Source organism: Platichthys flesus, chromosome 19 (genome assembly GCF_949316205.1).
Source record: "Platichthys flesus chromosome 19, fPlaFle2.1, whole genome shotgun sequence".
In the NCBI taxonomy this organism is placed as follows: Eukaryota; Metazoa; Chordata; class Actinopteri; order Pleuronectiformes; family Pleuronectidae; genus Platichthys; species Platichthys flesus.
The window spans coordinates 6021174-6045879 of NC_084963.1; the positions used below are offsets into that span (position 1 = coordinate 6021174).

Sequence of the window (24706 nt, forward strand, 5' to 3'; positions counted from 1 at the left end):
AGTTAAATGAGTCTTTTAACTTCTACCTGAGGCTGAGAAGAGGAGATTAAATATAACATTTACTCGCTACTCAAAAGAAGCATCGAATTTATTTCTTTAAATCTAAAGTATTTTAATTGTCGGTGGTTGATTAGGTATTAAAGCAGCACATATTTAGTATATAGACTGTACAGATTGAAAACTACGTCTCTTATACGCTTATGCATTATATATATTTCTTTCAGCATCATACTTTGATCACACAGATGTGACGGATGGTGGAGCATCTTACGACCGTACTCTGTTACATTCATTAACCCCGTCCTGGCTTATTTATCATCTTTTACTGTGTTGAAAATGAATCCTGCTCCTTGGTGGTGAACAGTGCTGCAGCTGCAGGATTAAAAAACCACAGCACAGCAGGAAGATTATTATTGTTCTTTACGATTATAGTAAATATCATTTGAATAAACTGCAGATTTCCTTGCATGCACATTGCACTTAGAACCATCTGAAGGTAAAATCCATCATGCACAAGAACAGTGGTAGGTTGTTTGGTGTTTACTTCTGCCAAGGTAGTTATGTTTTATTTGTCTGACTGCATAATTACTCAAAAGTTTTATTAACCAATTTCCATCCAGTTTGTGGAGGGTTGGAGAAAACCCAAGGAAGAAGCAGATACATTTTTCGGGAGATCCAGGTAAACGGTCAGATCCAAGGCATGGTGTAAACAGGTTTGATCTTAGCCATGGTGGAGGTTTGCCTTCTTTGAGCGCCCCTCGAGTTTACCATCTTGTAAAAGTGTTCAAAAAGGAACCAATAACCAATCCTCAACAGGAAGGATCTTATCACAACCATTTCTTGGGAATTTGTCACATTCAAACAAATATTATGTGTTGTCTGCAAAACTAGAAACCTCACCTGACAATTTCAGTGGATATGTTTGACCATTTTTTGAAAGACTGTGTCACATAATGTCTGTGGGCTGCTTTTTATCTGTCCATGTCACCCATCAAAATGAAGATCTGACTGAAAAAACACAGCAAATTGTCATTAACTGACATCGGAAATGATGATGTGAGTTCTACCTTGAAGAAATATTAAACTGGAGCAGGTGGAGAAAAGTCTGTAAGTGCCTGTCTAGACGTTATCTGTCTTTCTTTGCACCTCTCCATCATCCCTCCGCTCAAAAACCTTGATTGATGACTCACAGAAACATTTCAGGAAGGTGTTTGACTGATGTATCCGATTAAAAACAGAATAAGAAATAGTTTTTTTGAAGGATGCCTCCGTTGGTGATGAAAATTAAGTGGTTATCAAGCATCCTTCAAAATGACTTATTCCCAAAATGCATATTTTACACTCAAGCTTTTGGTACAAAACCGTATAAAATATCAATAATAATATCAAAGACTTTTTCACAAAGCCGCACGACAGACGTTCATTCCTCCATTTGTCAGGAAGAACAGCCAGATATGCAAAAAGCTTCTTTGTTTGTAATCCTTGAACAATTGGTTAGTTTGCATTTTGCACGATCACATAATCACTCTGATTCAACAAAACTTGCTTCTGTTAGAAGAGCTTGCTTGGGATTCAAGAAATGTGCGTGGAGTCTCAAGGTTATTCATACAGTTGGTGGAGGAAGACCGACGAGCGCGGTGATTCAACTTAATACATTTATAATAATCACAATGATGTGTGTGCAGCTCTTGAAAAGCCACATCGACCTCTATCTCTTGGACTGTTTAGTTATTCCTCAAAGAAAGACCTTGCTCCAAAGCTTTCCGGAAATTAAAGTGTGCGACGAGGACGTCCATATGGAGGGATAAGTTATCAGAAAAGAAAAGGTGTGTGCAGATAAAAGAAAATGAAAAAAAAACTGTTTGATTTACAATAGGAGGGGGAGAAAAGGAGAGAAATATAAGTGACAGCCTGTGGCCTCCCGATTCAGGGCATATTATTTCTAACTTTGAAAGGGACAAACACAATGGAGGAATTATGGGTAATGGACTGAAATACCGGGCATTCATTCGAGAGAGGATTTGAGCTCTGGCCTGATTTCAACTCATCTACACTTCATACACTATAAATATTAAGTCCATTTAAAAAAAGGGCAATGATAATTATCACACGTGAAGCACTTTCGAGTCTAAACACATTTACCGACTTCATATGCAATATGTTATTTCAGCTGAGGTCCAGTTAGACTCATGACATTCACCATCCACACGATATAGGCTGTATATAAAAATGGACATCGTACCTGAAACCTGTAATCTATTAACTGACCAGTAGAGGGCGACTCAACTGGTCGAAAAAGTACGTACAAACGAAAACCTTCATGTTTCTAATGAAGCCTATGAATAAAGGGCTCCTCTTCTCACTTGATTTCTAACATACAGTTTGTATTAGGGTGTGGGTATCGTGCGATTTACAGTTAGCACTGTCCAATGGGCGTAGGTGAGGGTGCATTGTACTCTAGCTCTCAGTCAGGCTGAGGCTTGCCATCACTTCTCTAAATATTGGTTCTCTCTATCTCGGCTTCAAAACGACAGCTCATAACGTCTCCAGATTTCCCAAGACTGGGACATTACCTTCAATTCTGATCTCCTCACAGCTGAAGTTCCTGCAACTTTCATCAATTTCTTCATTCAGCGAGAATAATTCATGTTGTAGCAGAAAAATCCTTCAACTGCCACTTGATCAGTAATGTTTATCTTTTAATCCGGGTAAAAAAAATTAGAAGCTAAACTCATAAATACCTTGTAAAGTACAAGCTAAGTCAAATTCAGCATTTTTTTCTTGCAACCAACTTCCTCATATTTATTTCGTCATTAAGTCGTCCAGCTGTTGCGTCGCCCCCCCGGACTGCGACGAGTTCAATCCAGGGGGCAACTGGGCAAAGCACCAAGCGTTCACAGCCTTCAATGCAACCTCCTCAAATTTGCATCATTCACATCTCTTCGTTCTCCAACGCTCTAACCTCCTCTTGTCTCTCTCTTGGCTCTGAGATGTAAACACAATTTTAAATGAAACAGTTTCTTCATTCATCAGCTCACTTCTTTGTGCAGTTTCCAGCAGATGCAGAATTGATCTTGGGTGGATTTCATTCCAAGGTTTTAAAAAACATTTTTTGATCTCAAATTTAAAAGGATACGATCGCAATCTTTGATGCAGATCTTGTTTTGTTGTCTTTATATCTCATGATTCATCCTGATGCGGGGACAGTGGAGCTGTTTGCAGAATTCAAGTCAGGGGTTTATCAACTTCACATATTCAGGGGGCTTATTACTTTACGCTTTGTTTTCGTAAACATATGAGATCCACTTGCTTGTTCTCATCAGTAAAATATGCACAAAGACAAAACTTGATCAAGTAATATAAATAAATAAAATCTCCGATGTAGGCGGACTGCAACATTGTCAAACTCATACTTTCTGCATTTGCATAGAAAAACCATAATAATGTGTTTGATGGAGCACAAGAAAATGAAGAGTAGGTTGAAAGGACATTTTTTCAGTGTGTTTACCCGCATCAAGCAAACACAACGCTGGAGTGAATGTGCAGAGAAAATTAAGCACACGCACACACACAAACACACACAAACACACATTTATATGCTTACAGAGAGTGCTCTCACAGTCCAAATCTGATATATTGCAGTCATTATCTAATAAAAAGCAGGGACCAGAGATGATACATGTACGCTCTTATGTGCCTTTACAAGTGGACGCCAGAGAGTAAATAATCACCAACACACTGCAGCTGCAACACGCACTACCTGTGCTTCCCAGTGCAATGGAAATAAGAGGGGGGGAGATACAATAACCTTTATGTGCAAGGCTGGGGGGGTGAAATATTACCTTGTTGGCAAGTGTTCTGAACGTTGTTGATAACCAGTATACGTTTATATTGGCAAGACCCAAACAGAGCTAGAAATGTAGAAGGAAGTGATGAATTGGCAGGAGAACCAATTACTGAAAATCAAAGTTTCAAAGAGACAGAATACAATGCTAGTGATTCTTCATTAAAGAGGTTGCATCCATATAGTCTCACCGTTTGCTTCACCAAGCTTTAGGGCTGCAAATGTTGATTTCTACAAAACTTAGTGCTAGTATGTGTATGAGTCAGGGAAGAACACATTCAATTTTGATGAGGAAAAAAAAGATCAGGAACATTTAGGGAACTGATATGAGTGTGAAATTGGGTGCAGCTAGATGACCGAGTGCAATTTTAGTTTCCTCCGTCAAGGCTCAACAGTCCCCCTTTAGAAATCGCATTTAAACCCGGCACATCCATAATTTTATTTGGACCTGTTTTCAAATTCAACACCCTCTAAAATATTGTTTTTTTTTTATAAAGGTAAATTAAGTATTTTTGGAAGAATCTATGATAATGTCACAAAACCTCTCTTACAATGTTACAGGAAGTGAATCTGTCTCTTTAATCCGGATCGACCCTAAAATGTAATGAATTTTCTTTTTGTTAATGTCTTGTCCTTCCACCAAGTTTTTGTGGAAATCCCTTGTGCAGTTTTTGCACAATCCTGTTAAAAAACTGACCAACAAACCAATGGACAGGAGCAACTCATAACCTTTTGGCCGAGGAAATTATTAATCCGATTTTCTGAGCTCATTCTCCCCCAGAATCCAGTTTCATTTCCTCAAATGTCTTGTTTTGTCTGACCAACAGTGAAAAAACCCCAAAGGAAAAAAAAGCAGTAAATCCTTTCATCACAGAAGCTGGAAACCTAAAAACGCCTGGAGAAGCGTGGGCGGTGAGATCGCTCCACGCTACTGTCCGTGCGAGAGAGGGATCAGTGCAGTGGATGGTAAAGACGGCCAAGGACTGACATATAATAGTCGTCATCTGTTGGAATCAAAGCTACAATGCCGCGAGCAGATGGCACGCACCCCAGCTCGCTGAAGCACTCAATCACCTCATTAGACAAGTACTTCCACCTAATGTGCTTATAATGGAACACATGGCTGATTTGTTGTAAGGATGTGTTCTGCTGGGTGTGCTTGCTTCAACACCCGGGTTCCCCACTCGCCGCCAAATGTCAACGTATAATTGCGGATCTCAAACTCTCGGTTATAATTCAAATATAATTCAATTTGGCGGACCCCATGTGAATCAACAAAGTGCGAGGGTGTAAGAGGAAAAAAAAGCGAGAGTGTGACAGCGAGGATTAAAGTGTGGCTGATAAGTGAATCATTTAATCCCTGGTTTAGAGACAGCTGGTTCGACAGAGAGCTGAGACACAACTCCTTTCTGCCGAGGAGAGAAAACGAGAGCGAGAGTGAGAGAAGGAGGAGGAGGAAGAGGAGGCAGAGGAGGGAGAGCTTTAAAATTGGTTCCTCTCCCTCTCTTAGATCCTCCACACTAAGTGACCTGGACATTCCTGGTTAATGGAAGCTACCATTTCGTCGGCCCTGTTAAATACGGAGCAGCGGGGGACTGGAGGCCGGAGGGATTGATGGACAGCCGTCAATAGAGGGAATTGATCTGAGAGTTAACCCACTCGCTGGAAGTAACTGGCAAAGAAGCCGCCGTGACATAATGTGTGTAATGACTCCAGCTGTGCACATGGGGAAGAGGGACCTATCATTTGAAACCATAGACTTCCAGTGAGGATGGCTGACTTGCCTTCACTTCCAGTCACTCTCCAATAATGAGAGCAAAATCTCCCCATCTCCTATACGAAGTCTGCACAGCTCCACTTCCAAAGACTCTAGGATTAAAATACTATAATTTATATGTAGTGGTAAATGCCGGGACAAGTTACAAAAACTATTATCATCTCTGTAAATGGTATATTTTTTATTTGAGCAAGATAAAGCACTTCACAGCACCTTTCATTGTATCACACTGTCACACAGTGTTAGTGATCAAGCTGCTATGAAATGCACTGCTCTGCTGTTGGGGTTCAGCCGCTTGTTCCAGAAAACCTCGGCCAAACACCTGAGCCACATCAGCCAACAGCCTCTCAGCTGTAGGAGACTGCGTCCAGCTCTGGTTCAATGATGCCAGCTGTGGTAACACAGTAGATACTGTATCGGGAGACTTGCTGAACTGAAGGACAGTTTTGAAGAAGTGTAACTAAAGTTGAGATCCATATTAATTAGTGTTTTTGTCAAAATGGCACAAAAGCAACGACTTCCAGCCCTGTATGTTTTGCATTCAGGGCTGGAAGTCGTGACCGATAAGAACCAATTAGGAAGTGAAGGCTGGTGACTGCATCATCTGTTTGCCCGTCCAGACTATAAAGCAGCCCTGAAGTTTCCAAACTACAACGAGAACAGTAGCCTTCTCCAAAACTGTGCAGTAAACCTAACAATACTCAATCGTTTTAATACTAAAAACATTGAGTGTGTGGATGTAGCCTACGAGGAAACAGAAGCACAAGAGGTGAAGCCAGCCTCCATCACATATCCACGTTACTGACCCAACTCAGGGGGAAACCATGTGTGATATTAAATGGGTTGATTCTAGGAGTAAATGCCGACTATACGAGCAACGTAAAAAGCAACTATTTAAAAAACCTATCATAAAGTCCGTTCCCTCTGCACGCCAGGAGTCATAACATGTTTCCATGAAGCGGAGCTTTAGTGGTTTTATTGGAAAACCTGAGGTCTGGACTTTTTCCTCCTTTACAATGTTGCTTCAAATTAAAAAAAGCTTTGGCCATTGAGATTTTTACTTCGAAAACATGGGGATCCTGTTTCTGCGTGTCCCTCTTTGCCCTCCCTAACGTCATCACATCTGTGTTGGTTTAAAAGAGCGAGATGGAAAAGCAGTGGGCATATACCTCTGAGGTCCAGTGAAAGTTAAGATAAGTGTAGTCGACCAAGTGAAATCAATTGTATTTGTAAAAAACTTTGAACACTTTGCTTAATACTAGAAATTGAAGTGAGGAAGTCAAATCCATTGTGTTGAGAGTCCCGAGCTTGCGTGGGGTTTATAAATTGTTCTTGAAAGGTTGGAGCACAGCACTTGCACTGCGAAGGTGTCAGTCTACCCACAGCTGTCAGAGGGCTGTGAACTTCTGAAGAATATTGGACAAAATTATCCACCAAATAGCATATTTTATTTATCTCCTGAGGGTTTCAAACAGAGTGCACGCAGTGAGGAAATAAGTCAACCTCGGTTTAAAGATAAACAAACTGATGGCTTTTGGAGCCAATTAGGCCTTGTCCCAGTAACTGAAGTTTATTTTAACAGCAGAAGATTCTGTGGCCCCCACTCGGGGGGGGGGGGGGGGGGAGCCCCCAAACCCCTCTTTGAAGTTCCCCTCTCTGTGGGCGGTAGTGTGGCATGGCACCGAGTCAAGGCCCACAAACACATGGATTGAATAACGCCAGCCCAGTGTCCCTGTTGTGGCATTCATCCCACATGCCACAGCAAAGAGGAAGTATTCACAGTCACACAGATACGGATACTGTTGTTCAAACACACACACATACACACACAGGACTGCACAACAATCCAATGAAAAACTCTATTGACTTTAATTCATTATGGACGAGAACCTTAACCTAAAAAAACTTCACATCTTAACCTTCACCTAAACCAGGACCTCAGAAAATCCACTTTTCCTCATTAGGACCGGGGTTACGTCCCCATAAGGTTTCTGTGTGTTTGCTGGAAAGGGTCCTAGAGAGACAACAGAAATGAGCACAAACACACACAGACACACACACACACACATATGCTTGTGGCGTGACAGATCTGCTCAACTATCGCACCCGACATCCTCTGCCAGGATTAATCTCTTACTTCTAAGTGTGCACTCTGAGAGCGTGAATCAGCGATTTGATTTTAGTGTTCACAAAGTTTTATGAGTGACAGTCAAAATAAATCCAGTGAATTAAGTTAACCGTGTTGTATTTTTTATTTAGCTTCACTCGTTGATTTACTGGCTCGTATTGCATTAAAGTGAAGTTATGAGAGATTGTATCTCTGTCGGCTCCGAGTTCAAACAAGCTGAGGGAATTTATACATGTATAAATACACACACACTGTAAATATATGAGGGTATTTGTGGATCTTGTATGTAATTTATAGGCCCAATGGTTAAGCTATGAGGCAAGTAAATGACAACGCACATTGAGAACTGGTGACAACTGGTCAGAAGCCCACAGGTGCACGCTACACACATGTCCTTCCATGTTGGGTTCTGGTGACCATGGTTTTGATTAGACTGACGATGTATTTATAATAAAACCATAATCTTTATTTTAAATAGAGACAAAAAACAGATTTTTTCAAAATATATGCACATATTTTCTAAATGGATGAATCTGGATCTGGTTTAGCCTGTTGAATAATCCAACCCAAAGCTTGTGGAGCTACTTTAATGCTCAATGATACATGTGTTCAAATGCATTTACCTCGAATGTGCTCAAAGTAGAGTTTGTTCCTCCTGATCTCTTTTTCAGGCTCCACCCAAAGACATTGTCACCATGAAGGCACCATGCAGCATCGTGCATGTGTGTTTTCTGTTTGTCTATGTGCTACATCCCATGTGCTGCTGTGTCTGAAGAGACAACCTTGTTACCCGTCAGACAATCTTCTCATCCCTGCAAGGCTGCAAACTTTAGTTTGTTTATTTTCACACTCAGACAGTTTCCCCTTCCTGCATGCCAAAAAACTTCACATCCTGCGCCCCCCCCCCCCGCAATAACAAGAAAAAAGAAGGTCAACAAATACAAAACAACAAAGAAGGATTTAATTTAGGCCCCCCCCCCCCACAGCTCCAAGCTGTGAAAAGTACAACACACACGACTTGGTGATGACCAGCTCTTGTGACTATCTAAGAAAAGAGGAGCAGTTCCAGAAGGGGAGAAAAGAGGAGTGTGTGTGTGTGTGTGTGTGTGTGTGTGTGTGTGTGTGTGTGTGTGTGTGTGTGTACATTGCACCTGCAGAAAGACATGAGCTGTCTGGATGTGTGCGGTTTCATTAGGGAAAAGAAGCTGAGAGGAACTGTGCTGGACCTACAGCAATAAAAGTGCTGCATAGAAGTGACAGGCCCGCAGTGGATCAGCTGGTTCCTCCACAGCCAGACACTGGGACTCACCAGCAGGGAGCTCGTTCAACACCAAAGTGGAACTTCTAGTCTGAAACACAGAGAGTTGAATTGGACAGAATGAGGTGCAGAGGGAGCCTGCTTGCTTTGCAATTCGACACGACTGCAGCCTGGAAATGGGGTCAAGGTTCAAACTCTCTGCAAAACTTCTGCACTGGGCTGTGATGTAGCCGCAGCTCCACACTCAGACAGCCGGCGTGGTCGCGTGTATTATCACAGATTTATTTCATGAGCTGTATATTTCTCTCCTATGACTTCATTCCTGGTGCACATCCCTCCTCGTGCTGCATGTCAGGCTAACGGTGTCTGTGTGTCTGTTTTTCAACTCATCTCCTGTGGATAACGCTGTGAAGCTACAATGCAGTAAGATACTTTATGGGCAGAGCGGAGCCCAGCTGCATAGCTAAGTCTGAAACTGTATACCCAGACATTTCCAGCCAGTTTACTGGGAGAGACATCCGAGTAGAGCTCATCTTACATTCACGACAGTCAGGCGGCCAAGGCAATAAATTATTAGAGCTCAATTACAGTTGTTTTAAAATGGTTGTAGAAGGTAAAACAACACAAAATAAAATTATGTTTACAGTCTTGTAGTTATGTACAAACAACAGAGAAGATCTATGGTTTGAAACACCAGAGATTTGAATTCATGTGCTTCCAATCCCTGTTAAATAAGTTCTAGCCTTACCAAAGTACAAAGGTGACATATGATGCTTCTTTCCTCTAGTGTGCTACATAAGTTATTTGTGAATGTAGAAAGGTCTGCAAAGTTAAATAGCCCGAAGTCTGCAGTAAAGAAAGCTGCTCGCCCACACAGAAAACTCCTGAGATACTTTGCATAATGGTTTCTACCGGCTAGTCTGGCACGCCCACTAACAAAACCAGGTAAAGCCAGAGCAGAGGCCGGGATTTCCTACATGCGATGGAAGCGTTTGACCAATCACAACAAAGTGGACCAGCTGGCCAATCACAGGAGGCTACGCTTTATTTGGAGGGGGGCCTTAAGGAGACAGGAGCTAAACCAAGCGTTTCAGACAGCGGCTGAAAAGAGGAGCTGCAGCAATGGACGGTATAAGTATCGACGTGTTTTCTGAATGTTAGAGCATTTATGCATAATGTCCTTAAGAAAACAAACTAATACTGTCACACCTTACACTATCAGCTATGTAATCGCAAACGCTAAATTTCACTATGAATCACACATTGATAAAGGAGAAGACAGGCATTGTATAATCGTACTTATACAAATCCCAGTAATACTGTATCAGCAATTTACAAATATGTTTTCTTGCGTAGACATCCCTGCTGATTCACTTGTACAAAATTCACAAAACACCTGTTTCCCTGCACAGTAAAAGTCATTCAAGCTCACACACATACACCAAATCAACTCAAGCATAAAGACCAACTCACAAAGCCAAAGCCACAAAACATTAATAAGCAAGTAGGTTAGGTTAGGTTAGGTTAGTTTATTGGTCTCCACCAGGGAGAAATTTGTCGTGAAGACAGGGAACATGTTGCATACATAAAAACACATACAGTACAAAAAGAACATCAAGTTAAAAGTCTGGTGGAGTAAACAGACCACTAGACAATCCTGCACATGCAGCAAGCCGACGTGAACGCAATCACATGCTTCCACACCGCTACTCTAACTGTAATCATAAATATACATTCATATCAGCATCACATAACCTCAAGCATACATTAATCCGTTCACTCACATACAGTATGTCCATAAAGTACACATGCACACGTACTGTATGCACAGAAACAGAAAATACTCATTGTCAAGCCAAATCTGCTTGACAACAGAACAAAGGATCAACAACAAAAATAAAGATTCACTCCGAGCCAGTGTTCATGGGAAACAGAGAGAGAGAGAGAGTGGGGGATAAAGGAGAGAGAAAACCCTCCAGTCATGGAAAATAACGAATGTTTGTATTATCCTGCTGCCTAAATCTGATAAAAACTACTTGGTAGGTGTGGGGGAGAAGCCGAAGAAGTATAAGACGAATAATTGAGTGTGTGGAGCTACAGGGTTTATGTTTACTTCAGCAGTACTTCAAACAATAGAGCAGCTTTGAGTTAGCACACCAGCAAGGAATATCTGCAGTGATATAAAAATGCAACTTCATACACACAAATGCATGAAAAACTGAAATGCAGTTCAGAAACTCCACATACAGACAAGACCTTCAAGCATACCTAGAAATACAGGGTGTATAATGGTGTCTTGAAAGGATTGGTCTGTTAAGCAAATAATGGTCTCAGGGGAAAAAAAAAACTTTAGAAAAGTTGGTAACTTACTTTTTAACGTAACTTTTTGTCAACATACAGGTTTCAGCCTCGCTCAGAGTAAATCCTTTGCAGTACTGCTTTATTTTAGGCCATTTAAATACGAATTTAGAAGTTTTATTACTTAGTTTAGACAAAGTAATTCCCAAAGCAGAAACCATAGACAGAGCTGAAGTTTATTGCTTCTGTAAACGTTATCTCTGTAAACCATCACATTCAACATCCAGAGGCCAATAAACATGTAAAAAGATCAATGTCACGCAGACACTGCTCCTGAGTATCTAACACGTGCTAGACACTGGTAGATTCTCTAGAGCTCCACAGACCACTGTGAACTACTTACTGGCTTCAACCCTGCACCTGTATTGATGACGGACGGTCTCAGCAACCGTGGATCACTGACAAGCTGTCTGATCTGAGGATTTGTTCTGCAGCTACAAAGGTAAAAAATCAAGGTCAGCATCAGGAGACCAATCAATAGACACTCAGCGGTTGTGTTAAACAACTCGGACGTCTTTTAAAGTCACGTGAAAATACTGTGAACTGAAGTAAATGAAGATTTTCAATGCAGTGATTTATCAGCGAAAGAAAATGGTTTGATTTTCTTTTAGATGATCATAGTCATAAAAAATGTCTTCCATCGTCATTTAAACCCACAGTAAGAAAAATGTTTTTACTTTTAATTACTTGCAGGTTGTGTGTATATAAAAAAAAAACCTTGTACCGCTGTAACACTCGCTCAAAGGGTTTGTCATCATCAACATCTCCAGCTCCTTGTGGAAAGTTGTAAAGTGAAAGTTGTACTGCGGAAATATTTTATCTTCCATGACCCAGTTTACACACTGTATCACTTCTATCCTGCTTTGATTCCTTGTTTGAAATGTAAACTCCATTTGTGCTGCTGGAAATAAAATAAGAGAAACTCAGACTCAACCACAAGGAAACAGCTGCTGACGCTCAAAAACTCATCAGTGAGACAATCGAGAATATTTAATGAAGCCAGATGACAACAAAAGAAATAATAAAGTAATTTATTATAACCTGAATAAAACCATTTGCACAGAGTGACGTATTAGTCATTTTTGAGGATCATGAAGAATAGAGTGGAAGCAGCTCTTTCAGGATTAGTTAATTGAACTTGGTTGACCTAAATGGATCGAGGAGCAGAGTGACCTTGACTTATTAATGTGACATTCATCGCAATCATTTTATAACTTTGCAGGACTCTCCCCTCCTCCACTCGCAAAGGATCTCATCACTGTAAATTAAAAGAATATGACAGCAGAAGGCAGAGGTGAGCAGATGACTGTTTAGTTAGCAGCTCGTGTTTGAGGAGCACATTGAACTTCCAGATTTAGTCATGATGCCTTTTATATCCTACAATTGCCCTGCTATTGAAATGTACTATGCAAATAAAGCATTACTGTCTAATTCCAGCCTAATCATCAATATAGTATAGTAGAGAGAGAGAGAGAGAGCACACTGTGGATACATAATTAGCCAATGAATAATAACTGAGCTAATAGGCACCTCAAGAAACAATCTTTAACATAACAGTCACTCTCAAAATTAATGTGGCTGTGTTTGAGGCTGTGGGACAAAATGATTCAGCCACGTCTGATTTTTATGCATTAATGCATCCAAGCTTTTATTATGATGCCGTAAACACACCACTCACAGACATTGGCCAAACACTGGATGCCTTCCAGTTGTGCAGTTTGTCTCCCAGTCTGTCTCACTCCCTCTTTTTTCCCGTTACTCAAACCAACATGCTAATGTGTCCTCATTTCTGGGAGCGTACAGTACTGGACGTTAATTCCAAAGCACACATCAAAAGCACCCTCAGTCCACCAGCCCAGCCCCCCCCCCTTAATTTCTGCTACTTATCCTTCAGATTGATAGGAAATAAACCAACAACCAGCTGTGCCATCACTACTGTGCCGATGTCATGAGATGAGATGAAAATCAGTATGTGAATAACTCAGCAGCATTTTGCTTCTCCTCGCACGCATTCAAACACACATAAAGTACATCCTCCATTTACTACAATCCTGCCGCAGTTTCAGAAGGAAAAGTTCAGAGGAGCTCTGCTGTTGCTTTGGGGTTTCCTTCAGTTCATTTGGAGGGCCCCTGGATTATTTTAACTTCCAACGTGCGAGCAGCACAACTCCAGAAACCACCATAATTACAAGATCTGGTCAGTCCTTTGAATAGCATTGGTAACCAAAACCTTGATCTGGTTCATGACTACAGGGTGACGAGATGCCTTGGTTAAAATAGAAAGACCACATGGAGTTGATTTGGGGTTTCCTACACAGGGAGCTTGCTTCAAAACCACAGTATACCAGTATACCATGCAGCCAGTAACAGCCTATGGGAGATGGCAAGGATCAAACACAGCTGAGGAAAATACTTCAGCACTTCTCCAATACACACCCACTCTGATAAATAGCACCAAAACTCTGTGAATAAAATAAAACTCTGAGGAGGCAGATATCTGCAAACGTACTGTGTTGGTGATATTTATGAAGCCATGCATATGTATGGGTCTGTTTTTATAAATCCTACTCATTGTGAAACTGGGCACATTTGCACAAACCTGATTTCCACTCCCACAGTTAGCCTTAGATGAATGTAGATGCTTCAAGCTATTGTTTGCATATAGAATTCCCCCATCTGCTCCTTTGGTCTCTCCCTCAAATATATATTTAACAAAATTGCAGTGGCACTAAGTCTTCAGTCAGCACGGGAGCAGTAATCTCTTCATATGGCTATGGGACGTTATAAGACCCATAGGGCACTATTTTCCTGATCTGGGGCAATGATTAGCACAAGCTGCCCTCTAACAGTTTGGCTTTTCTGGACCCATTTGCTTTTGCCCATTTGCGCGGTATTTCGGTGCCAAGCGCGGCCACACAGGTGGAAGCAGGTGGTGGGTTCATTCAAATGAGAGCAAATCAAAATGCCACTTTTCATGGAAAATAAGTCTCAGGTGTAGAAGTGGCTGCACAAAATGACAAATCTCAAATCCAGAGAGAGGCAATTTCATTTCAACATAACAATACATTTATTATATTTGTGTGTGTTTTCAGTGAGTAATATATTTGTATAATGAATTGTGTCTCATTTCTCAAAAAGACAACAGCATAATATTGGGAGTATATATATCAGCCATCCTGTTCTCTAAGTATCTGCATCAGCCACTGGGAAATCTATACATCATTACTATGAATAACATAATAATTGAAATAACCCTTATTTCCCACAGAAGTTTCTCTCCAGCTGCTTTCAGTTCATTAAGACCTGCAGCCGTCTGAAGGCGGCAGGTATGTTGCAGAGCCATTATGGAGGACCACTCAATTTGATTAAATCACATGCAAATCACACCATGCTGCTATAGAATTACCACAAATACATCTACATCTGCAGTGACAATACTTTATCCTAGTCGACACCAGCAAATGTAAGAAAGGTAAAGATATCTGGCTTTCATATTAAAATAGAATTTTGGGCTTTACAACAAAAGGACACAAATAAATATATAAATAATTGGATGTTATTGAAACCACAAGGAAAACAGGCCAGCCTCCAATAAACCAAACAAAGAAGAAGAAGCTCTCAGAATAAAACTGGTTTGCATCTTAAGAGCAGAGCTTAAAAATACTTAAACCGCTTAAAATTGCATTGAGAGCAAGTGGCCAGTATTTATTTTTCCATCTATTCCATTCTACTCACGAGTCAAGAGTGAGAAACGTCTACAGACAATCGAGTTCTGTATTCCTGCTGTCAAAATTTAAATCAGAACCAGTGTGTTGTCATTGTCTGCAACCGTCATGCAGAAGCCCAGCAGCTGCCACACACCAGTCCGACACCACCAAGCCACAGTGCCACCAATGAGATGTCCGGGCTCCTGGGATCCTTGTGGAATTGGTTTCTGAGGAACTCATAAACTTTGCAGTGTCGCTGACAGTCTTCTCAGAAACTTGCACATCTCTGGAGAACTTTTAGGCCTAACAAGGCTTCTCGTGACAGATTGGACAGGAGTGGATTGGGGTTTCCCGTCTTCCCAAGAAGCCCAGAATGAGCTATATGGTATATTCCAAGCTGAACACCGGCTCTCTGTCAATCTCTGTGTGCAAGTCTTCTCACACATGACATTGTTCCTGAAATAATCTTGTTGTCCTCAATACGAGTCCCACGACACATTGCTACAGACAGTGGGTCACGATGCTTAATGGAAGTGGAACAGCAGCTCTCAAAGTCTCCCAATGATCCAGGCTGAGAGTGTAACCACGGATTTATGGTGAGTAGCAACTACAGTGTTTTTTCTGACATGGTTACACATTCCTGCATCACCTATGTAACTAGTATTATAACAACCAACCAATCTATCTATCAATTCAACCACCCATAGACAGACATAAGCTGTTTCCAGACATGAAATACAAAAACTTGACATTTTACATTTTCCTAACATGTGAAGAGTAACAACAGAGATTGTCTGCGTCAGACACGTTCATAACAACAGCAACAACTCTGAACCATTCAGACAAGGGGGGGGGAGTCTGGGTAGAACATGCAGGAGGTCGACCATGATCTATATATATCCCGCTGAGGAAAATAGTGTTTTAGTTCAAGGCACATTGACGCCAGCATCTGCCCTTATCACCGAAAGCTCTCGATTGCTGTTGTGTTTCCATGTTGACATCTCTGTCAGCGCCTTCTCCATGATATTTGTATTCTTCCTGTTTTGATAGGAAGAATAGGCTCACTCAGATTTTTTGGGGGGACTTTTCACTAAAGGACTTGGAGGAAAAGTTGTGGAAAATGTCTGGACTTTGGTGCATGTCTAAAAGCACTGATAGAAATACTTCTGATTCCATATTTCTTTGGGGGAGGAAGTGTGTTCAATTAGCACAAGTCGTACTCTCTTGCGCCTCAGTCATGTTCCTGCAGTAATCCCTCCATCATACTTTCCTTTGACTGTCACTGCTTCCAGTTCTCTCTTTGAGCCCCCTCTGGTCCTCTGGGTGTAATCAGCAGAACCCTGATGTGTGGTAGAAAGCCTCCAACGTTAAGTGCAGGAAGGAAATGGAAGGAGACAGAGTAAGTGAAGAAGGGACAAAGGGGACTGAATCCCATGCTGGTGAAATAAACCCACATTTCAATCACTGTACTAATGAGTGCAGTGGTAAAGTTGGTAGCCAGACTGCGTTTATCACAAACAGGGCTTGCAAATGAAATGATCTCACTTATATGTATTATATACTTCATATCAAAAAGTGAATTTTTAAAATGAACATTTACCAGCTTGCAGACCTGACTAAACGCTGCTGAACCATTGTTGGATGGAGGATTATGGAGGAGGGAGAATGGTAGTGGAAGAAAATGAGTTGGGGTTCAAACCAAGTGGTGAGTGGATGTTCTTCCACAGGTATGTTAAAAATTAGGGCTTTATTTTCTTGCTGATTGCTATTTGAGTTCTTGTTGTGAATCTCTTAAGAATGGAGGCAGTACTTAAATGATCAAGCTAATTACTCAACATATTAGTGAAGCCCTCTCGACATCATTCCTCTTGAAACATGCCTGTCTTCAACCTCAACATTCTTAATCACAAGGGTTAGATAAAGACGTCTCCTGAATTTCTCTGTACATTTGTATCAGAAATGAGAAAGGTCATCAGCCTCCAAATACCAATATCAGTCAGGCTCTAGTAAATAGCATCAGAATTGATCAATAGAAGTCACCACAATTCAAGGAATTTGGGATTTTGATTGTCATTACAAGGTTCCTGGGCAACAGCATAACAAAAATGTGTTGTGTAAGACTACTTCTTGTCTTTTTCTTTGAGTTCATTTTTTTGTTTTTGTTGTTAATGCAATTCGAGGACCTGATATGCTCTCATCATTTTGGATTGGGAGCAGTGGGGGGAAGGCAGTGAGCGGTGGCGGTATGAGAGCAGCAGACGGGGGAGCGCCTGCCGCTCCAGAGGAATTGATGCCAGATGGTGTTTCCATTGAAGAAATTAAACCGCAAAATGAAGACGAGAAAGGGACTGGTGGGATGTAGTTGTCCTTTCAGAAACACACACACACTATCGCACAGTCTTAAGGATTTGGGATCATTACTCAAATGTGTAATAGTTGTGTTTCTTTAATGAACAAATCTCCACAGGTGGCTGAATATACGGCATTGTAGGTAATTTATCAGCTGCTAATCTGCTGAGCTCACTCTTGCTTATCCAAGGGAAAGCCCTGACTGTTAAGCTGAGTAGCTCCTCTGGGAAAACAGCACGTAAAAAAAACTCCTGATATGATGAGTAGAAAAAACCCAGGGCGTATTTACATCTTAATTGTTGGGGATCCGTTCCCTTGCCTGCTGCTGTGCAGTGGTAGATCAAGCCAGAAAGCAGCGAGGCTATAAAATGAATGCTTTTTATCTGTGCTGGGTTGTGTAGTTCAGATACTTAAAGGACTTTGTGGGGTAGTTGTGAAGACACACGCCGTATATAAGGTTCACAATCATAACCAAAAGCCAAGTGATGGAGCGTCATGGCTCTGGAGTGTAATGGGACTGGATGGGAGCAGTGATAGGGATGAGAAGATTGTTTTGTGGTGCTGGGTTTCTTCTGTCTTGTCACGTTTTTTATGCTGAGTGAAGAGCGAATACGATTAGACTCACAGTCACACACATTTATCCACTGAGGAGAAAGAATGATGTGTACAATCCGCTGATCCTATCGGTGCTCCACGGCCTGTACAGTGGCGCAGAATGATGCTCCCTGTGTGTCCTCTGGCTCCCCAGTGACGGGAAATCAGTCAGCGGCCAACTAATCATCATCGGCTCTGCCTGCACTCGTACTCTCGTTCTGTCTTTTCATGATGAACTATAGGAGCTGCTGTTATGTTATATTGTTGAGATAAACTACCCTCGCTATCGGGGATCACACAGAGGAATAGTTTTTTTTTGCTATGAATACAGGAGGGGACCTTTTTGTCTCAAGTAATTGACAACGGTGGATGTCTAAAATACATTTCACCCTTTATCAGGTATATCCCCTCCTTAGAGATACCGTCCAATGTCAGGCATTGTTGCCCTAACACTAGCCCAGAGGCCCAAACACTTGCACTCAAAATATTCAAGTTGATTTGTTTTGACTTGTCATTGAGGAAATCTGTGCACCGACAGAATTAGCGCCGATGCTGCAGTGAGGTTGACTTAGTATGACAAAAAATGTTGTGTGATTCATATGAATACGGATTTAACTTTTGCCATTTGCCCCTCAATCTCCAGAGAAAAGCAGGGACATATTGCCTCTGAAGAGCAGACAGGAAGACACCCACTCCCCCGAGGTTCAAGAGCCTCTACAAAGAAAGCTTATTCCTGTTCCCTCTCCTGGGAAAAGAAGAAAGACTCTGTACTCTGACAACTTTTACGGCAGCCCCCAAAAAACCTGGGAATGAAAGACCTGTCCTGGACCTGCAGGAGTAGTGCAAAGATCATTCCGAGTGCTTACTCATAAGAAGTGGTCAAGCTGGGTGACTGGTACAAAATGATCAACTTGAAAGGCACTTTCATGTCCTTGTGGGCACAGGAAGTTCAAACATTGACCTCCTGGGGTGGACTTAGGGAGTAGAGCTAGTCGCCCTGCAGACGCTCTATCGAAGATCTTTCAAAGTGTGTCGTCACAGTGAGAATCATACTGGGGTTCAAGAACAATCATTCTGTGGAGACGACCTCGTTATTGATGACAAATACATTACGGCTAATGGATCTATGCTGCAGAGGCAGAGGCAGCTGGTGAACCTGGTGTGTGCACAATTGGTTGTGGAGTTTGCTTCTTTAGTGAAGAGTCAATATTTTTCCTTTGCATTGTACAAAGTTTCTTAAATTCTACACACACAGTGCTTTTAACAGGTTTTATAGATATATTGCCTTAAACAACTATTGAGGTAGCCAGAGAGTGTGAGGTTTGTGTGTGGGGACCGGCACCAATAGAAGTTAGTGCCAGTCTGGATAACAAATGTGGAAATTCTCAGGTGTGTATCCGGCCAGTGTTGCTTTTGCATTTACCGCCACATGAACTCGAGCAAGGCATCAAAACAAGAGTAATGGCCCTCAGACTGCAGGCTGCACAGAGGCTCCAGTACCACTTTGGACTGTGTGTGTCATACAGCTCTATTGAAAAAAACGCAGGAAAGCTTCAACCTTGTGTATTGTTTTCTCTGTCGCAGTAAATGGGAAGGAGATTGCTGCTCTCACCTCAGCTCTTCATCTAGCGACACACGTGTTTGTTGTGTGAGAGGTCACGCAAAAGGTTTGTACTTATTGTGTACTGTCCTATGCAGAACTATCCACGACAGTTATTATTCTTTACAGAGAAAATCTGCTATACAACCACTCAGAGGCTGCCCTCCTCCACTCTTCCATGCATTGCATCTGCCTTGAGAGCTCCACTGGTAGGACTCAGGACGCCCATGGTCCTCCACTACACTAATTCCCACTTCAGGTTATTCTAGAGGAGAGAAGTCCTCCACCACTCTTACCTCCGCCCTCGCTTTCCTTGTCTCCGTAACCCAAAACTGTTCTAATGGGTGTTGTTATGCTAGGCGCTGGTGACGATACACTTTGATGATATAAATCCTCAATTTCACAGATTTGGCCTCTCTACTCTCCTAGGTTCTCTGTGTTCCACATCACAAACGATAAGTGCAACTAAGTGAAACATAGAGAAAGAGAAGGAGCCTTACAGACCCACACGAAAAACAAGTATTGCCATATTTTTTCAATTTCTGTCCATGTATTTTTTAAATCGAGTCCAGAAAGGTCAGACGAAGCTGGAAAACGCACATTGTGGTCAGTGCTCAGAGGCAGTAGCATACTTTCAAACTGCAACAGGACAATATAACAAGGCCTGTTTTAAGGCATTTGGTTGTTTGTGGGCAAGGACAGGGGGGGGGGGGGGGGGGAGCAAGAACTGTATATAGTTCCTTACGAAAACACTGCCGGATGACACTGACCTTTTGGAAAACAACAAAAAGATTGATTCAGAGCTGACAGTCTAGCTCTTTCACACCAACTGAAAATATGGATAATCTATGCTTAGTGGGCTTACACTGTGTGTCTGTGCCGTGTTAGATTTATGGACAATTTCTCTAGATTATGAAACTCAAGTACAAATTTGGGTAACCTACATACATCGAATTCGAGTCTTGTCCATGCAATCTTAGCTGGATTATAGATACTGGCCATTCAAGCTACCAATCAAAGTGTCTGGGATTTAAAGAAAAATAAAGCCCCAGCAAATTCAAGCTGGAATTAAGAACCCCAAAGCAAAGAATAAGTAAGATCGTAGAAACTGACCCATTTTAATGCTCTTGTACTCGACTTTGTTAAAACAACTTAATCCCCGAAGAAGAGGAGTTGAAGCTCTGGAAGGAAAGACAGAGGCTGGGATGAAGAGCAACGGAAACCTCACGCTGCTCAGAGGAGAAGATGATTAACAGCTTTTGGAAGTCCGAGAATATAGAGTTTTTATGAAGACGATGCTGTCATATTCGCCTGCAGCCCACACAAGGTATTATCCCTTGATGCAGCTGCTTTGAATTTTGTAAGTCTGGACTCATGTTCCTTTAGAACTGATAGAAGAACATAAAGATACACGAGACTCCCTCCTCGTGAGGAGCTCTGATGTGCCACATGATCAATGGGGACCTGTCATGAGCAGTGGCAGCTCAAATGGATCGGATGGGGGAGGTTGCCAGTTTTAATGAACGTGCAGCTCCAACCACAGACACCCCTTATTATCACACGCAGTTATTTATGACAGGCCATCTTCTGAATTAGATTTTCCCTCAGAGGAATCAGCATCCAATCCGCTCGATGCATTGTCCATCTTCCTCTCCAGCCCCGTGGAGCTGCAGAGCGGCGTTAACATGCAGATCAAGTATTTGGAGGAGGCAGCACTTGCTCCTTCTCTGGACGCTCAGGAGGAGCAGAAGTAGGACAGGGGAGGATGCCAGGAGCCACAGCCTGCACCCCTGCACCCACTGACAGGTGGAGGAGGGGGGGCAACTTGTGCATGAAGAGAAGGTGTGAAACTTACCACCCCGGTGTCCAGCTGCTCCGGGCTCACAGGAGGAGCCGCTCCGGTCCCAGGTAAAACCCACAGGATCTGCATCAGCACCAGCAGCAGCATCTCCGGAGACATATTCCTCATCCACACGGGAGCCGCTGGAGGAGCCGCTGGAGGAGCCGTGGTCGCCCCTAAGACAGGTGGATCCTGCGGGGCTCACGCGCCGACCCCCGGCCGCTGCATCCAAGGGCTCGACCCCCCGCCGGTGCCACGGGTGAAGTGTCCCTCACACTTGAAGCACATTCACAGACAGCGCGTGGTCTCCTGCGCTGCTCACTTACAGCTGAGTCATGTTTACACAGAGGTGAAGTGCGTGTTCTTCTTCTTCAGCTTCTTCTTCTTCTTGTTGAAGCGCGTGGGGCGTCCTCTCTCTCTCACTGAGCTCTGGGAAATGAGAACAGCTGCGCGCGAGCCAGCGGCACAGATCAGAGTCAAGGTTACCAAATCAACACACTCCACTTCCGGAGGTGGTTACCAAAGTAAAACAGATCACCGCTGCAACTGAAAGCCCTTTCTGACTCACACACTCATCTTTTGCTTTTGCATTCATAATAACATAACTCGTTGCTGTTTACTTAGTATTTTCTACATATAAACTTTGAGTTTTGTGATGTTGTATTATATTTAGCTGGATGCTTCAGAATAAGATCACTTCTGTCTCCTTCTGTACTGTTTATTATGATGTTTCCTTTTTGAATGTATTATTTATTCTGTGTTAAATAAACCCTTATTTAATACAAAGGAGCGATACAGTTCTCTACCATTGCTGTTTATCTATTTTATTAAAACAAATAATTTCAACTTTCTTATACTGCATTGTTTCTTTAAATCTTTAACATCAGATTTGTTTTATTAATTTAAATGCTTTTGCGTATTCTCTTATGTATAATGTATTTTCTTGTGTTGTGTTTACATTTTATAAAGATTTTTTTATTACAGAAATGACAATATTAGTAAAGTAATAACCTAATATATCGAGGATTCAATCATAATCCTTCTAATAAATGTAATATCCTATATGAGATGTATTCTGTTTTCTTTATTGTTGCAGCCTATGTAATAATATTGACATTCTGACAAGGTTGTGATGGGCATGAGGCTACAATCAACATTTACAAGTCCAATTTAACTTAATTTGAAATTAATTCTAATTCAATTTAAATTATCCACTGAACTCAACAAATTGAAGATCATCAAATTAGCCTGAAGAACATCATTATTTGTTGCTGTTGGTTTGACTTATCTTCAGGAATTTCTAACACCTTGGAAAAGACTGACCAAAATATATATTCATACAGTTTATATTTTCCATTATCTTTCTACAAATGTAATGTGAAAAGAAACAAAACAAAAACATGACTAGAAAAACTCATTTGACCTACACGATTATGCCCAGAAGCATTTTAATTATCTCACAAAATGACTCTTAATATAAATCAGCCAAATTTCCATGTTGCCACGTAAAGCGTACTACATGCTTTTATTTTGAAGTCAGATTATTAAACTTGCACTGTGGTGCTACTGGACTTTGTTTCTGACTTTATTAAATCAGCTGAGAGAGAATTTCAATTTGCCTTCAGGCGCCTTGTGTTTAATGACCTTTAAAAAGGATTCATGCAAAATTAATGAATAAAGAAACAACAGTCAATGTAAAGAAAGTAATTTAACATGCTCACGTTGTTACACTAGTGATTTAATGTAAAATGAAGCAGAAAAAATAGATGACACATTCATTATTAATAACTGCTGACTAATGATATTAGTTTCGTGAGAAGCAGTTATTAATGTTTCCCTTCAGAATAGTTTTCCTCAGTAGTTTTAGTGGAGTTCAGTTTCCATGGATGTGACTCACTCTCTATCAGGCATGACTGCCATGCCCAAGGTTAAACAAACATCCTAAAATCCTCATTTAAAATAAATGGAGCCACAGGAAACGTCCTTGTTAATTGAAAGTGTAAATGTTAGCAGAACCCGACAACAAGCAATCACATTTTATTTTCTCACCGTTCACACACGTATAGGACGCGGTGGGGGCTTAATGACAAACAAGACTCCTCAACTGGAGGAGCCAAGTTCAAGCCCCGAATATGGAAATGATCCGCCCTCACGAAAATGTCCTCCACCAGACTGTGCATCCTTATGAGCTGTGTCGGCACTGACCTGGGGATGACTCTGCACCGCTGCACCCGGGCCTCCCTGTGGAGGGCGCACGCAAAAGAGCATTAGAATTTTAAACAGTAGTAGCATTATTGTTAGCACTGACGGGAATCGGGGTTAACCGCCCCCACAACATCAAGGTGAATTATCCATTTAGATGCAGAATCATAATGCAGATGCACACACAGACACACACAGAGCTCCGTGTCCACCCACGTGGCAGCATCTTAACCATCTTGTGTCTGCTTTGATAGACAGCCTCCTTAACCTCACTGCACTGCCATTAATGATTCACAGCTCTCAGTTATTATGCCACCGCCTCATGACTCCACCGCAAAGAAATACATAATGAGAGCATGGGCACGAGCACCCACATGCACAAATTAATCTTATCCTGGTGACTTACTGCCGGGGCCATTACATTTCCATCTCCTATAGGTTTCTGGGTATTATTTAATAGGTGGATCATTATTTTTTCCGACTGGCAGGTCGAGACGAGTTGTGCTACTCCATGTGGGTGTTTGTGGTGACGTTCAGGCCCAGAGGCAACACAATGTGCCGGAGAAACACACATATCAGCAGAAGCGCGGTTCTTTCAGCGAATGTTTCTCTGAAATGCAAACATTTATTTGTTTACCTCTCGTAATAATTTCGAGGTAAGATAAGCAAAAAATTAGCTGTGAGGAAAAACAATGTTCCGCAGCTGAAGCAAATCTGTCAATCCCAAGTATTACAATTAATCGATAATTTTATCAATACCTGCCAAACCATTCTGAGGTTTTTTATCATCAGTCCATCCACATAACAAAGTCCATAGATACTCTCCTCAGCTGGTCCCATTATTTATTCTGCTGATCCATCGCAGCATCATTCGTCACTGGTCCAGAAGAGAAAGACATGAAAAAGGAGTTTTTTTGTTCAGCAGCATTAACTTCAGCCGTCTCAGTGCTGAGGGCTGGAAACTTCTCGACTTCACTTGCTTTCAGTCGCAGTCGCAGCGTTTTGACGCTTTGCCTGGTCCGTGTAATATCTCCCTTATGTTGTCAATT

At 41.7% G+C, this 24706-nt stretch overlaps 1 protein-coding gene across 1 annotated transcript in view; it reads right to left on the minus strand.

Moving 5' to 3' along the window:
* The window catches only part of mmp17a (matrix metallopeptidase 17a), a 63436-nt gene extending 41576 nt beyond the window's left edge, over window positions 1-21860 (minus strand). Inside the window, exon 1 of the mRNA XM_062412221.1 lies at window positions 21471-21860. Within this exon, the coding sequence (XP_062268205.1) occupies window positions 21471-21584 (114 nt within the window). The 5' untranslated portion in view covers window positions 21585-21860. The remainder of the gene's footprint in view (window positions 1-21470) is intronic.
* Between the last annotated feature and the right edge of the window lie 2846 nt (window positions 21861-24706).